Raw genomic sequence first — 14832 nt, 5'->3', positions numbered from 1 at the left:
CGAATCAGCGGCTCCTTTAACCCCGTCCTGTCTGAGCAAAGAACAGATGCCCTCCGGGGACCTACACGCACAGGCGGGGCCAAATCCAAAGCTGAGCCCCTAGGAGCTGTGAGAACAAAGAAGAGAAAGGGAAATCTCTCCCAGCAGCCTCAGAAGCAGTGGATTAAACATCCACAATCAACTTGATGTACCCTGCATCTGTGGAATACATGAATAGACAACGAATCATCCCAAATTAAGGAGGTGGACTTTGAGAGCAAGATTTATGATTTTTTCCTCTTTTCCTCTTTTTCTGAGTGTGTATGTGTATGCTTCTGTGTGAGATTTTGTCTCTATAGCTTTGCTTCCACCATTTGTTCTGTGTTCTATCCATCCATTTTTTTGTTTTTTTTTCCTCTTATTTTTTTATTTTAATAACTTCATATATTTTATCTTACTTTATTTTATTTTACTTTGTCTTCTTTCTTTTTTTCCTTCCCTCCTTCCTTCCTTGCTCCCTCCCTCCTTTCTTTCTTTCTACTTCTATTAATTCTTTCTACTTTTTCTCCCTTTTCTTCTGAGCCGTGTGGATGAAAGGCTCTTGGTGCTGCAGCCAGGAGTTAGTGCTGTGCCTCTGAGGTGGGAGAGCCAATTTCAGAACACTGGTCCACAAGAGGCCTCTCAGCTGCACATAATATCAAACGACAAAAATCTCCCAGAGATCTCCATCTCAACGCCAGCACCCAGCTTCACTCAACGACCAGCAAGCTACAGTGCTAGACATCCTATGCCAAACAACTAGCAAGACAGGAACACAACTCCACCCATTAGCAGAGAGGCTGCCCAAAATCATAATAAGTCTACAGACACCCCCAAACACACCACCAGACGTGGACCTGCCCACCAGAAAGACAAGATCCAGCCTCATCCACCAGAACACAGGCCCTAGTCCCCTCCACCAGGAAGCCTACACAACCCACTTAACCAACCTTAGCCACTGGGGACAGACACTAAAAACAACAGGAACTACGAACCTTCAGCCTGCAAAAAGGAGACCCCAAACACAGTAAGATAAGCAAAATGAAAAGACAGAAAAACACACAGCAGATGAAGGAGCAAGATAAAAACCCACCAGACCTAACAAATGAAGAGGAAATAGGCAGTCGACCTGAAAAAGAATTCAGAATAATGATAGTAAAGATGATCCAAAATCTTGGAAATAGAATAGACAAAATGCAAGAAACATTTAACAAGGACCTAGAAGAACTAAAGATGAAACAAACAATGATGAACAACACAATAAATGAAATGAAAAATACTCTAGATGGGATCAATAGCAGAATAACTGAGTCAGAAGAATGGATAAGTGACCTGGAAGATAAAATAGTGGAAATAACTACTGCAGAGCAGAATAAAGAAAAAAGAATGAAAAGAACTGAGGACAGTCTCAGAGACCTCTGGGACAACATTAAACGCACCAACATTCGAATTATAGGGGTTCCAGAAGAAGAAGAGAAAAAGAAAGGGACTGAGAAAATCTTTGAAGAGATTATAGTTGAAAACTTCCCTAATATGGGAAAGGAAATAGTTAATCAAGTCCAGGAAGCACAGAGAGTCCCATACAGGATAAATCCAAGGAGAAATACGCCAAGACACATATTAATCAAACTGTCAAAAATTAAATACAAAGAAAATATATTAAAAGCAGCAAGGGAAAAACAACAAATAACACACAAGGGAATCCCCATAAGGTTAACAGTTAATCTTTCAGCACAAACTCTGCAAGCCAGAAGGGAGTGGCAGGGCATATTGAAAGTGATGAAGGAGAAAAACCTGCAACCAAGATTACTCTACCCAGCAAGGATCTCATTCAGATTTGATGGAGAAATTAAAACCTTTACAGACAAGCAAAAGCTGAGAGAGTTCAGCACCACCAAACCAGCTCTACAATTGCTAAAGAAACTTCTCTAGGCAAGAAACACAAGAGAAGGAAAAGACCTACAATAACGAACCCAAAACAATTAAGAAAATGGGAATGGGAACATACATATTGATAATTACCTTAAATGTAAATGGACTAACTGCTCCAACCAAAGGACATAGACTGGCTGAATGGATACAAAACCAAGACGCATATATTTGCTGTCTACAAGAGACCCACTTCAGACCTAGAGACACATACAGACTGAAAGTAAGGGGATGGAAAAAGGTATTTCATGCAAATGGAAACCAAAAGAAAGCTGGAGTAGCAATTCTCATATCAGACAAAACAGACTTTAAAATAAAGACTATTAGAAGAGACAAAGAAGGACACTACATAATGATCAAGGGATCGATCCAAGAAGAAGATATAATAATTGTAAATATTTATGCACCCAACATAGGAGCACCTCAATACATAAGGCAAATACTAACAGCCATAAAAGGGGAAATCGACAGTAACACATTCATACTAGGGGACTTTAACACCCCACTTTCACCAATGGACAGATCATCCAAAATGAAAATAAATAAGGAAACACAAGCTTTAAATGATACATTAAACAAGATGGACTTAATTGATATTTATAGGACATTCCATCCAAAAACAACAGAATACACATTTTTCTCAAGTGCTCATGGAACATTCTCCAGGATAGATCATATCTTGGGTCACAAATCAAGCCTTGGTAAATTTAAGAAAATTGAAATTGTATCAAGTATCTTTTCTGACCACAATGCTATGAGACTAGATATCAATTACAGGAAAAGATCTGTAAAAAATACAAACACATGGAGGCTAAACAATACACTACTTAATAACGAAGTGATCACTGAAGAAATCAAAGAGGAAATCAAAAAATACCTAGAAACAAATGACAACGGAGACACGACGACTCTAAATCTATGGGATGCAGCAAAAGCAGTTCTAAGAGGAACGTTTATAGCAATACAATCCTACCTTAAGAAACAGGAAACATCTCGAATAAACAACCTAACCTTGCACCTAAAGCAATCAGAGAAAGAAGAACCAAAAAACCCCAAAGTTAGCAGAAGGAAAGAAATCATAAAGATCAGATCAGAAATAAATGAAAAAGAAATGAAGGAAACTATAGCAAAGATCAATAAAACTAAAAGCTGGTTCTTTGAAAGGATAAACAAAATTGATAAACCATTAGCCAGACTCATCTAGAAAAAAAGGGAGAAGACTGAAATCAATAGAATTAGAAATGAAAAAGGAGAAGTAACAACTGATACTGCAGAAATACAAAAGATCATGAGAGATTACTACAAGCAATTCTATGCCAATAAAATGGACAACCTGGAAGAAATGGACAAATTCTTAGAAAGGCACAACCTGCCAAGACTGAATCAGGAAGAAATAGAAAATATGAACAGACCAATCACAAGCACTGAAATTGAAACTGTGATTAAAAATCTTCCAACAAACAAAAGCCCAGGACCAGATGGCTTCACAGGCGAATTCTATCAAACATTTAGAGAAGAGCTATCACCTATCCTTCTCAAACTCTTCCAAAATATAGCAGAGGGAGGAACACTCCCCAACTCCTTCTACGAGGCCAGCATCACCCTGATACCAAAACCAGACAAGGATGTCACAAAGAAAGAAAACTACAGGCGAATATCACTGATGAACATCGATGCAAAAATCCTCAACAAAATACTAGCAAACAGAATCCAACAGCACATTAAACGGATCATACACCATGATCAAGTGGGGTTTATTCCAGGAATGCAAGGATTCTTCAATATACACAAATCAATCAACGTGATACACCATATTAACAAATTGAAGGAGAAAAACCATATGATCATCTCAACAGATGCAGAGAAAGCTTTTGACAAAATTCAACACCCATTTATGATAAAAACCCTGCAGAAAGTAGGCATAGAGGGAACTTTCCTCAACATAATAAAGGCCATATATGACAAACCTACAGCCAACATCGTCCTCAATGGTGAAAAACTGAAAGCATTTCCACTAAGATCAGGAACAAGACGAGGTTGCCCACTCTCACCATTCTTATTCAACATAGTTTTGGAAGTTTTAGCCACAGCAATCAGAGAAGGAAAGGAAATAAAAGGAATCCAAATCGGAAAAGAAGTAAAGCTGTCACTATTTGCAGATGACATGATACTATACGTAGAGAATCCTAAAGATGCTACCAGAAAACTACTAGAGCTAATCAATGACTTTGGTAAAGTAGCAGGATACAAAATTAATGCACAGAAATCTCTGGCATTCCTATACACTAAGGATGAAGAATCTGAAAGTGAAATCAAGAAAACACTCCCAGTTACCACTGCAACAAAAAGAATAAAATATCTAGGAATAAACCTACCTAAGGAGACAAAAGACCTGTATGCAGAAAATTATAAGACACTGATGAAAGAAATTAAAGATGATACAAAGAGATGGAGAGATATACCATGTTCTTGGATTGGAGGAATCAACATTGTGAAAATGACTCTACTACCCAAAGCAATCTACAGATTCAATGCAATCCCTATCAAACTACCACTGGCATTTTTCACAGAACTAGAACAAAAAATTTCACAATTTGTATGGAAACACAAAAGACCCCGAAAAGCCAAAGCATTCTTGAGAACGAAAAACGGAGCTGGAGGAATCAGGCTTCCTGACTTCAGACTATACTACAAAGCTACAGTAATCAAGACAGTATGGTTCTGGCACAAAAATAGAAATATAGATCAATGGAACAGGATAGAAAGCCCAGAGATAAACCCATGCACATATGGTCACCTTATCTTTGATAAAGGAGGCAGGAATGTACAGTGGAGAAAGGACAGCCTCTTCAATAAGTGGTGCTGGGAAAACTGGACAGCTACATGTAAAAGTATGAGATTAGATCACTCCCTAACACCATACACAAAAATAAGCTCAAAATGGATTAAAGACCTAAATGTAAGGCCAGAAACTATCAAACTCATAGAGGAAAACATAGGCAGGACACTCTATGGCATAAATCACAGCAAGGTCCTTTTTGACCCACCTCCTAGAGAAATGGAAATAAAAACAAAAATAAACAAATGGGACCTAATGAAACTTCAAAGCTTTTGCGCAGCAAAGGAAACCATAAACAAGACCAAAAGACAACCCTCAGAATGGGAGAAAATATTTGCAAATGAAGCAACTGACAAAGGATTTATCTCCAAAATTTATAAGCAGCTCATGCAGCTTAATAACAGAAAAACAAACAATCCAATCCAAAAATGGGCAGAAGACCTAAATAGACATTTCTCCAAAGAAGATATACAGACTGCCAACAAACACATGAAAGAATGCTCAACATCACTAATCATTAGAGAAATGCAAATCAAAACTACAATGAGATATCATCTCACACCAGTCAGAATGGCCATCATCAAAAAATCTAGAAACAATAAATGCTGGAGAGGGTGTGGAGAAAAGGGAACCCTCTTACACTGTTGGTGGGAATGTAAATTGACACAGCCACTGTGGAGAACAGTATGGAGGTTCCTTACAAACCTACAAATAGAACTATCAGATGACCCAGCAATCCCACTACTGGGCATATACCCTGAGAAAACCATAATTCAAAAAGTGTCGTGTACCAAAATGTTCATTGCAGCTCTATTTACAATAGCCCGGAGATGGAAACAACCTAAGTGTCCATCATCGGATGAATGAATAAAGAAGATGTGGCACATATATACAATGGAATATTACTCAGCCATAAAAAGAAACGAAATTGAGCTATTTGTAATGAGGTGGATAGACCTAGAGTCTGTCATACTGAGTGAAGTAAGTCAGAAAGAGAGAGACAAATACCGTATGCTAACACATATATATAGAATTTAAGAAAAAAAAATGTCATGAAGAACCTAGGGGTGAAACAGGAATAAAGACAGAGACTTACTAGAGAATGGACTTGAGGATATGGGGAGGGGGAAGGGTAAACTGTGATAAAGCGAGAGAGAGGCATGGACATATATACACTACCAAACGTAAGGTAGTTAGCTAGTGGGAAGCAGCCGCATAGCACAGGGAGATCAGCTCGGTGCTTTGTGACCGCCTGGAGGGGTGGGATAGGGAGGGTGGGAGGGAGGGAGACGCAAGCGGGAAGAGATATGGGAACATATGTATATATATAACTGATTCATTTTGTTGTGAAGCTGAAACATACCATTGTAAAGCAATTATACTCCTATAAAGATGTTAAAATGAAAAAAAAAATAAAAATGGGTTGTTCATTTTCTTATTATTGTGTTTTGAGAGTTCTTTACATATTCTGGATGCAAGTCCTTTATGAAATTTGTGATTTGCAAATATTTCTCCCCCTCTGTGGCTTATCTTTTCATTCTCAATAGTAACTTTCACAGAGCAGAAGTTCTTAATTTGGTAAGTCGAATTTATCAATTTATTTCTCTTGGATTGTGCTTTTAGTGTTGTATTTAAGAAATCTTTGCCTAACTAAAAATGAAAATGATTTTGTCCTGTGTTTTCTTCTAAAAGTTTTATAGTTTTAGCTTTTACATTTAGGTCCTTGATCCATCATGAGCTAATTTTTGTGTATGTTTTACCACTTGTTGAAAGACCTTCATTTTCTTCAACTAAATTGGTTTTGCCCCTTTACTGAAATAGATTGGCCACATATATGTGGATCTGTATTGGGACTCTATTTTCTTTCAGTGATCTATTTGTGTATCTTTACACCAATAACCCTTTGCTGATTACTACAGCTTTATAATAAGTCTTGAAATCAGGTGGTGTTAGTCGTCCCACTCTATTTTTCTTTCACAAAGTTGTTTCTGGCTACTCTAGGTCCTTTGAATTTCCGTACGAATTTCAGAATCAGATTATCGATTTCTACTCCAAAAAGCCTATTAGGATTTTGATTTGGATAACACTGAATCTACATATCAAATTGTAGAGAATCAACATCTTAATAATACTGTCTTCCAATCCATGAGTGCAGTATGTCCCATTTATTTAGGTTTTCTTTAATTTCTCTCAGCAATATTTTACGATCTTCATTGTATGATTTTCTTGTACATATTTTGCTAGGTTTATTCTCAAGTATTTCATGTTTTCTTGATGTTATAATGATAATTTAAAAAATTTCAGTTTCTGATTGTTTGTTGCTGGTATATTGAAATACCATTGATTTTTGTATATTGATCTTGTACCCTGAAACATTGCTAAATCTATTATTAGTTCTAATAGCTTTTTGTAGACTCCATAGGATTTTCTACATAGACAATCAATGTCATCAGAGAATAAAGACAGTTTTACTTCTTCCTTTCTAATCTGGATAGCTTTTACTTCTTTTTAGTGTTTTATTGTACTGGCTAAAATCATCGGTATAATATTGAAATAGAAGAGGTGAAAGTAAACATCTTTGCCTTATTCTTGATGTTAGGAAGAAAACATTCAGTCTTTTACCATTCAGTATAAGGGTAGCTGTATCATAGATGCCCTTTATCATGTTGAAGAAGTTCCCTTCTATTCCTAGTTTGTTGAGGGTTTTAACTGTTTTTATTAGGAATAAATGTTGGATTTTATCAGGTTCTTTTTCCATATTACTGAGATGATCATATGGGTATTCTTTTTTACTCTATTAGTATGGTGAACTACAGTGATTGATTTTTGAATGTTAAACCAGCCTTGCATTCTTGGGGGTAAACCCTACTTATTACAATATATTATCCTTTTTTATACATTATTGGATTCAATCTATTACAATTTTTATTAAGATTTTTTGCACCTATGCTCATGAGAGATATTATTCTGAGTTTTCTTTTTTATAATAGTTTTTTGTCTGATTTTGGTGTGAGGATAATGCTGATTTTATAGACTGAGCTGGGAAATACTTCCTCCTCTTCAATTTTCTGCAAGAGTTTATACAGAATTGTTATGTTTTCCTTAAATGTTTGGTAGAATTTACCATTTAGTCCTGGATTTTCTTTCTTTTCTTTCAAAGGTTTTTAACTACCAATTCAATTTCTTTGAAATTCTTTTCTTTTTACTGGGGTAAAATATACATAATAAAATTTACCATTTTAACCATTTAAGGGTACAATTCAGTGACATTAAAGACATTCACATTGTTGTGCAACCATCACCACTATTTCCAGAACTTTCTCATCATCCCAAATTTGTAGAGAGATACTTTGAAACTATGTAAATATCCTGTTCCTCATCAAATGTTCAACCACTAGCTTAGCATCTATTGCTATTTCTTCACTGTGGCTATTCTAGGTAACTCATATAAGTGGAATCATACAATGTTTGTCTTTTTGTGTCTGGTTTATTTCACTTAGCATAATGTTTTCAAGGCTCACCCATGTTGTAGCATATATCAGAATTTCATTCCTTTTTATGGCTAAATAATATTCCGTTGTGTGCATATGCTCCATTTTGTTTATCCATTCACCTGTTCACGGATACCTGAGTTATTTCCAACTTTTGGCTACTGTGAATAGTGCTGCTATTAATATTGGTGTACAAATAATCTGTTTAAGTCCATGTTTTCAATTCTTTTGGGTATATACCTAGCTAATTCTTATTTATTTTTGAGTGAACTTTGGTAGTTTGCGTCTATGAAGAAATTAGTCTATTTCATTATGTTGTTTAATTTATTAGCATGAAGTTATTCATAATATTCCCTTATTAACATTTTAATGCCTTTAGAATTTGTTGTGATGTCACTTTTCCCATTCTTGATGTTGGTAATTTTTGTCTTCTCATTTTTTCTTGATCAGTCTGGACAAAGATTTCAATTTTATTTATCTTTTCAAAGAAACAGCTTTTTGTCTCATTGATTTTGTCTGTTTTTCTATAGTTTATTTCATTGATTTCTGTTCTAATCTCTATTATTTCTTTTCTTTTGCTTACTTTAGGTTTCATCTGCTCTTCCTTTTCTGGCTTCTTAAGGCAGAATCTGAGATCACTGATTTGAAACTTTTCTTCTTTTCAAATATAGGTATTAAGTGCTAAAAATTTCCTGCTAAGTAAAGCTTTAGATCCAATCCACACATTTTTATATGTTGTGCTTTTTCATTCAGTTTAAAATATTTTCTAATTTTCTTGTGTTATTTTCCCTTTGTCCAATGAGTTATATGGAAGTGTGTGGTTTAATTTCCAAAACTTCGGTGGATTTTCCATGTATCTTTTTATTATTGATTTCTAATTCAACTGTGGTTGTCTGGAAAAGATTTTTATTTCACCTTTGTTTTTGAAAGATATTTTCAAAAGTTTTTTTAAAAAGTACTTTAGGTCAAAAGTTTTCTTAAACTTTCAAAGTTTTTTTAAAAAGTACTTTAAAGATTTTTCTCCACTGTCTTCTGGCTTACACTGCCTCTAATGAGAAACCTGCTCTCATACTTATCTTTTGTCCTTTTTATGTAATGTGTATTTTTTCCCTCTAGTTGCTTTTAAGTAAGATTTTCCCTTTTATCACTGGTTTTAAGCAATTTGATTATGATGTGCCTTGGTATAATTTTCTCCATATTTCTTGTGCTTGAGGTCATTGAGCATCCTGGATTTGCAGTCATCCTTATCCTGCTTGGAAAAGGCACTCCATGCCAGGCCACTGCCACCCCCACTTCCGACATGGATGACTATTGTCAAATTTATTACTTTTGCCAATAAGATTTGTGAAAAATGTTATCTCAGGGTAATTTTAATTTGTATTTCTCCAGTGAGGCCAGGCATTTTAATTGTTTAAAAGTCATCTGTATCTTCTTTTCTGTAAACTGACTGATCATATTTTGTTTAATTTTTGTATTGGTTTTTTGATCATTTTTATATTGATTTATCTGTATCTTTTATCTTTTCTACAATGAGCATGCATTTTTTTTGCAATAAGAAGACACAACATAAAGTAATTTTAAATTTAAAAAGTGCTTTTAAAAACTCATGTAGTTTCCTGGTATTGGAAAAATATTCATAGTCCATGGTAGCTAGTATTTTATTATAACTTCTCAGGGGCTTATTTTCACTTCTCTTTGTGATAAAACCTACATAACTAACATGAAGTATGTGAGCTTAAAAACCTGAGTCACTCTGGACTGCTTATCTTTTGACCAGGGGCCCTAGAAAAATCATAAACTCTCATATCTGTAAAGAGATCTGGAGCTCCAGCACTTCAGTAGATCTTCCAATGGCCCTGGGACGCTGACAGGTCATTGACAATGATCCCCATTTTATAGATTTTTTTTTTTTTTTTTTTGCGGTAAGCGGGCCTCTCACTGTTGTGGCCTCTCCCGTTGCGGAGCACAGGCTCTGGACGTGCAGGCTCAGCGGCCATGGCTTACGGGCCCAGCCGCTCCGCGGCATGTGGTATCTTCCTGGACTGGGGCACAAACCCGCGTCCCCTGCATCAGCAGGCGGACTCTCAACCACTGTGCCACCAGGGAAGCCCCCCATTTTATAGATTTTTAAACCAGAGGCTTAGAAAGGTAAAGTGACTTTATCATATGGAAGGTTAGATTTAGAAGTTACCTTAAAGATGATCTGATTCTCTGTACTCAGAGTCCTATAATTAGTAACTACAGCAAAACTTTGGCTTGGACTCAGGTATTCATTCTAATAGCAGTAATCAAAGTGAGGATCCCTATCACTATAAGTGCTTAGGGGAGGACAGATAGCTTCTCTGGGCAGGCATACTGGGGGTGCTGGAGCCTTAGGTCTTTCTATGCTCACCTTTGGCAGCAGTCAGCATGGTGGAGGCCAGTTCACACTGCTGTGATTCCAAGTGTCCAAGCGTGAACCAGCGAGGGTAACGGCTGGGCACCACAGATACCATATGGTGAGGGTGGGAAGTGTCGCCTGCAGAAGTTGAGTTTTCTAGAACAGGTAACCTAGAAGACCCAGGGAGAGTCATAAGCTATCACCCAGACCCTTGCCATCTGGAGCCACCTTAGAGCAGCTTGTTCTTTGCTGGGGAGGAATTGGGCAGGAAAGGGTTAATGAAGAACTTTGAAGGTTTTAAAACCTATGGTACCGTACTTTATATGAGGTGAGTGCCTGGGCACTTGTAGAACTCAAGATGAATAGTTCTTACTGCAAATGGATTTGAAAGACAGTTCAAAAACCATAAGATTATTTTTAAAAGCATAAGAAATATATGCCAAGTAATCCTCAGCAGTCCTTTCTGGTTGAGCTGAGGAGCTTTCTCAGCCTTAGAGTCTAACTAAAATTATTCTTCTGTATGTTCTGCTGCATCCTAGAGGTCCACCTGCCTGAACCAAGGATCCTATTCTAGTTTGGAAACAGGATGCCCATAGCTCATTGTTCTCAAGTCTTGATATAGAAAGACTTAACTTCTACTTCCCCAGATGTAGCTGGTGACCTATGCCTGGGAACCATTTCTCAGTTAGGTATGGAAAGGCTCAAACCCCTTGTGAAGCTGCCAAACTGGGCCCAGAACAAAAAGACTCAGGCCTTGGGTACTCTGTATCTGTTAAAAATTCAGAGACTTCCTCAGACAGTTCACTGAGAATGCAGCCAGGGAGCAAGTGCGTCACCAGCAAGGCATCCCAGATAGGAATCCTAGATCGTATGAAAATATCTGAAGCATTTTAGGGCAGGCTGATGGCAGGTCCAATCGAATAGAGAAAGAGTGAAAGAGAAGAAAGTGAGATAAACAAAGAAAAAGAACATCTGAGACTTCTGGTTTAGTGGAGGCATTTGGGCTAGGAAAGGGCTACCCACCTCATGGCACGTAAGGCTAATTTATAGGACAGGTCTGGATCATGAGGCAGTAGAGCTGAGAACAAATACTTGGCAAAGGTATGCATGGGAACACTCTCTCGGTGGATGACTTCTCCCAGACCGCTGAAGGGGCCTCCTGCAGGAAGAAGATAAGCCAGCCAGTTATTTATCTGTATGCTTTTATTTGTCTGCCTGGACTTGAGCCTTAGGATCCCACATGTGTTTGCTAGCCATAAGAACCTTCACTATACTTTAATGTTAAAAATGTTGCTATACCTGTGCTCTGTTAGAGAGGGGAACCCAGAGTCACAGGCCTAAGACTCGGTGACAATAGCCCCTTCTCTACTTACCTTCCAGGAGTAAGATGCACTGCTTCTGCAGTGTTTGCACTAGCTCATCATCCAGCTGCAGCTCCTGGAGTCGACTCAGGAGCTGCTCCTCATTACGGCACACCTTGTCCTGTGCGTAGAGGCCTTCAGGCATCACCCTCTGTTGACCCATCCCCATCAGAGCAACTTCCATGGCCAATGACAGGTAGGACTCACTGCTGTCTGGGCAGCCTGCAGCCACAGGCACATGCTGGTACACAGGGGCTCTGCTTTCATTCATATCTGAGGACAACAGGGCACCGGATTCGGTAGGTCAGGCCCCATGGATTTTTCTGCCTCTCTTCCCCCCACACTTTGGAATACAGCTTGGTCAAGAGCTAACACAGGGAAGCTGAGTCAAACACCAGAACAGTAAGACAAATATACTGAAAAAAGATTATACAGGGTTACAAAGATTCCTAACTCCTTCCTAATGCATTATCTGGCTAGGCCAGCTGGGGAAGAATACAATCATACTAATCTTTTGCTAGAATGTTATGTAATACTAATTAACTATTTTTGTGTCTGTCTCTTCACTAGAATGTAAGAACCTTAAAGGAAAGAGACTTTATCTTACTGCCTGAGGCATCTCCAGGGCCTGGTATGTGGAAGGAGCTAAGTGTATGTCTATGGTAAATAAACCCCAAGTACAACTTCAGGTTTTCAAGATGCAAGTGTCATTGTGCAGATGAAACAGACCAAAGATGATGAGTCCTTTTTCAGGGGATCAGAGGGAAGATAGGGTAGCCCCTACCTTGCATTGGGGCCACCCCTTGTATCTCTACCCACAGAATCCATCCAGTTAAACTATTACTTTTGTGACATTTGCAACTTTTATGTTATTAGTACTTTATATGGTCCACCTTTGGGTTCAAAGTTTCAGGAGGAGAGCACAGGTGTAAAAGCCAGAGTCTTAATTTCTTTCCTTTCCCCTTCCTCCATCTGGTAAATATTTATGGAAGACTATTAAATGGGAGTTACTGCCCTAAGTGCTAGGATCACAATGATAAGTCATAATTTCTGCATTCAGGGACCTGACAGTCTAGTAAGAGATACTTACTTGTAAACAGATTGTAATGCAGTGTGCTAAATACCGTAACAGATGTATGTATACAATACAGTGATAGCATAAAGGAAAGAAGAATCAGTTCTGTCTCAAGTCCTTGCTACTTTGAGACTTTATTAAATTACTTCTCTTTTATTTCTGTTTTGTAAATTTGGTACAAAACCACCATAAAGGAGAATGTTCAAGGGGAACATGAGAGTATTACGCAAGGTATACACACTGCTGATGAAGTTTTTTCCCCCTTCCAGACTCTGAGGACTACTTGGCCTCTGACTCCTCAAATCCCCCTAGCCCTTCTTATTCCCCTTGGATTACTCTTTAGGCATTCACACGGTAGGGAAGTGAGAGGAGCAAAGGAAGACTGAGGCTGGCACAGTAAAATGGGTGAGTAGGACAGGGCCAGTCCACAGAGTGGGAAAGGAAGGTGGGAAAGAGAGCAATCCCAAGAAAACCTCTCAGGGGAGGTCCAGTTTGGATAAGAGACCAAAAGGCTGCAAGAGGGGTAAAACAGCCTCTGTCATGGAGGAGAAGAGAGCTCCCAAGGGCAGTTTCGGCTTGCCTTGGGCTGACCCCTGTACCTGACACTTCCAGATAGCCATCATCATTCAGGCGGCAGGCCTCAGTCAAAGTGAGAAACAGGCAGCCAATGGGATCCAGGGGGTGGCCCACCCAGCCTTCTAGGTTTGTGATCGTTGTGGTTCCTCTCTGCAACAGTTCTGGAAACAAGCAGGTCAAGGTTTCAGAGAGTGATAGAGACACACTGCTCTCTGTCCCTGCCCGGTCTCTCCATTAGTCTCTTCACCAGTCTCTTTCAGACACTGGCCCTGAAACTCAAAGTAAAGCTTCCCTCACTGTCTTGCTCTGGGTTGATGAGACTGGTCACAAGCTCATCATCCAGCTCTGAGGCATGTGGTGTGCATGTAGGCTGCCTGCTGACAGCACACATATGTAGATACAGCTTTACAGATCTTCTCATACCAGATCTTAGTGGATTCAACTGTCCTGTGAGAGAGGCAGGCCAGCATTATTATTCCCATTTTACAGATAAGAAAACTGATATTCATAGAGGTAAAGTGAGGCACTCCACACAGCAAGGAGAATGACCTAGAATCCCCTAGCCCCTGTAACACCAGGAAACTTAATGAAAATTAAGTACTAGGCCTTGCAGCCCCTGAGGGTCCTCCTCAGCCTCAGCCTAAGGAGTTAAGATGGCTCTTGATCACTATACCTTTCTTCTGATGCTTGTAGATTTCCAGCTGCCGTTGCTGCTGTAACCTCAGAGTATTGATAATGGCCACTGTGAGTCTGAGGGCCTCTTTTGGGTAACCATGGGAACGCAGGGCATCAACCCGAGCACAGGCTGTAGGCACATGCTCTACCAGATGAGAAGAAAATATTCTGATTGAGTTAAAATTTCAAATCAGGAAAATTCATGCTTGACAAAGGGAGACTGTATTCAGTTCAGTTCCTCAAATTCAACCTGACATCTACTGTGTACCAGAAATTGTATCTTACCTTTTAGGGATAGAAAGTTGAATAAGTCACACGTACTACCTCCAAGGAGACACCCTGCAGCCCCAGTGTAGTGGTTTGGTGTAGAAAGGGACAAAGAACTAGGATAATAAAATGTTGTACCTCTTTGTGAACATGTACTACAGGAAGGCAATGTAGCAACAAACTGCCTTTATAGAGGGAAAGGCCTCATTTGTTTATTAATC

The 14832-nt window shown here is 38.6% G+C and overlaps 1 protein-coding gene across 1 annotated transcript in view; it reads right to left on the bottom strand.

The window, feature by feature from the left end:
* Positions 1-14832, bottom strand: part of ZSWIM5 (zinc finger SWIM-type containing 5) — a 264002-nt gene that overhangs the window by 22327 nt on the left and 226843 nt on the right. The window contains exons 7-11 of the mRNA XM_027108730.1: positions 14343-14489; positions 13693-13830; positions 12031-12291; positions 11681-11816; positions 10670-10827 (exon numbers count right to left, since the gene is read on the bottom strand). Coding sequence (XP_026964531.1) covers positions 10670-10827; positions 11681-11816; positions 12031-12291; positions 13693-13830; positions 14343-14489 — 840 coding nt within the window. The remainder of the gene's footprint in view (positions 1-10669; positions 10828-11680; positions 11817-12030; positions 12292-13692; positions 13831-14342; positions 14490-14832) is intronic.

Source organism: Aethalodelphis obliquidens, unplaced genomic scaffold (assembly GCF_003676395.1).
Source record: "Aethalodelphis obliquidens isolate GAN/ISIS:26980383/991018 unplaced genomic scaffold, ASM367639v1 scaffold9, whole genome shotgun sequence".
Classification (NCBI taxonomy): domain Eukaryota; kingdom Metazoa; phylum Chordata; class Mammalia; order Artiodactyla; family Delphinidae; genus Aethalodelphis; species Aethalodelphis obliquidens.
This window is presented reverse-complemented; position numbering and strand designations above follow the sequence as displayed.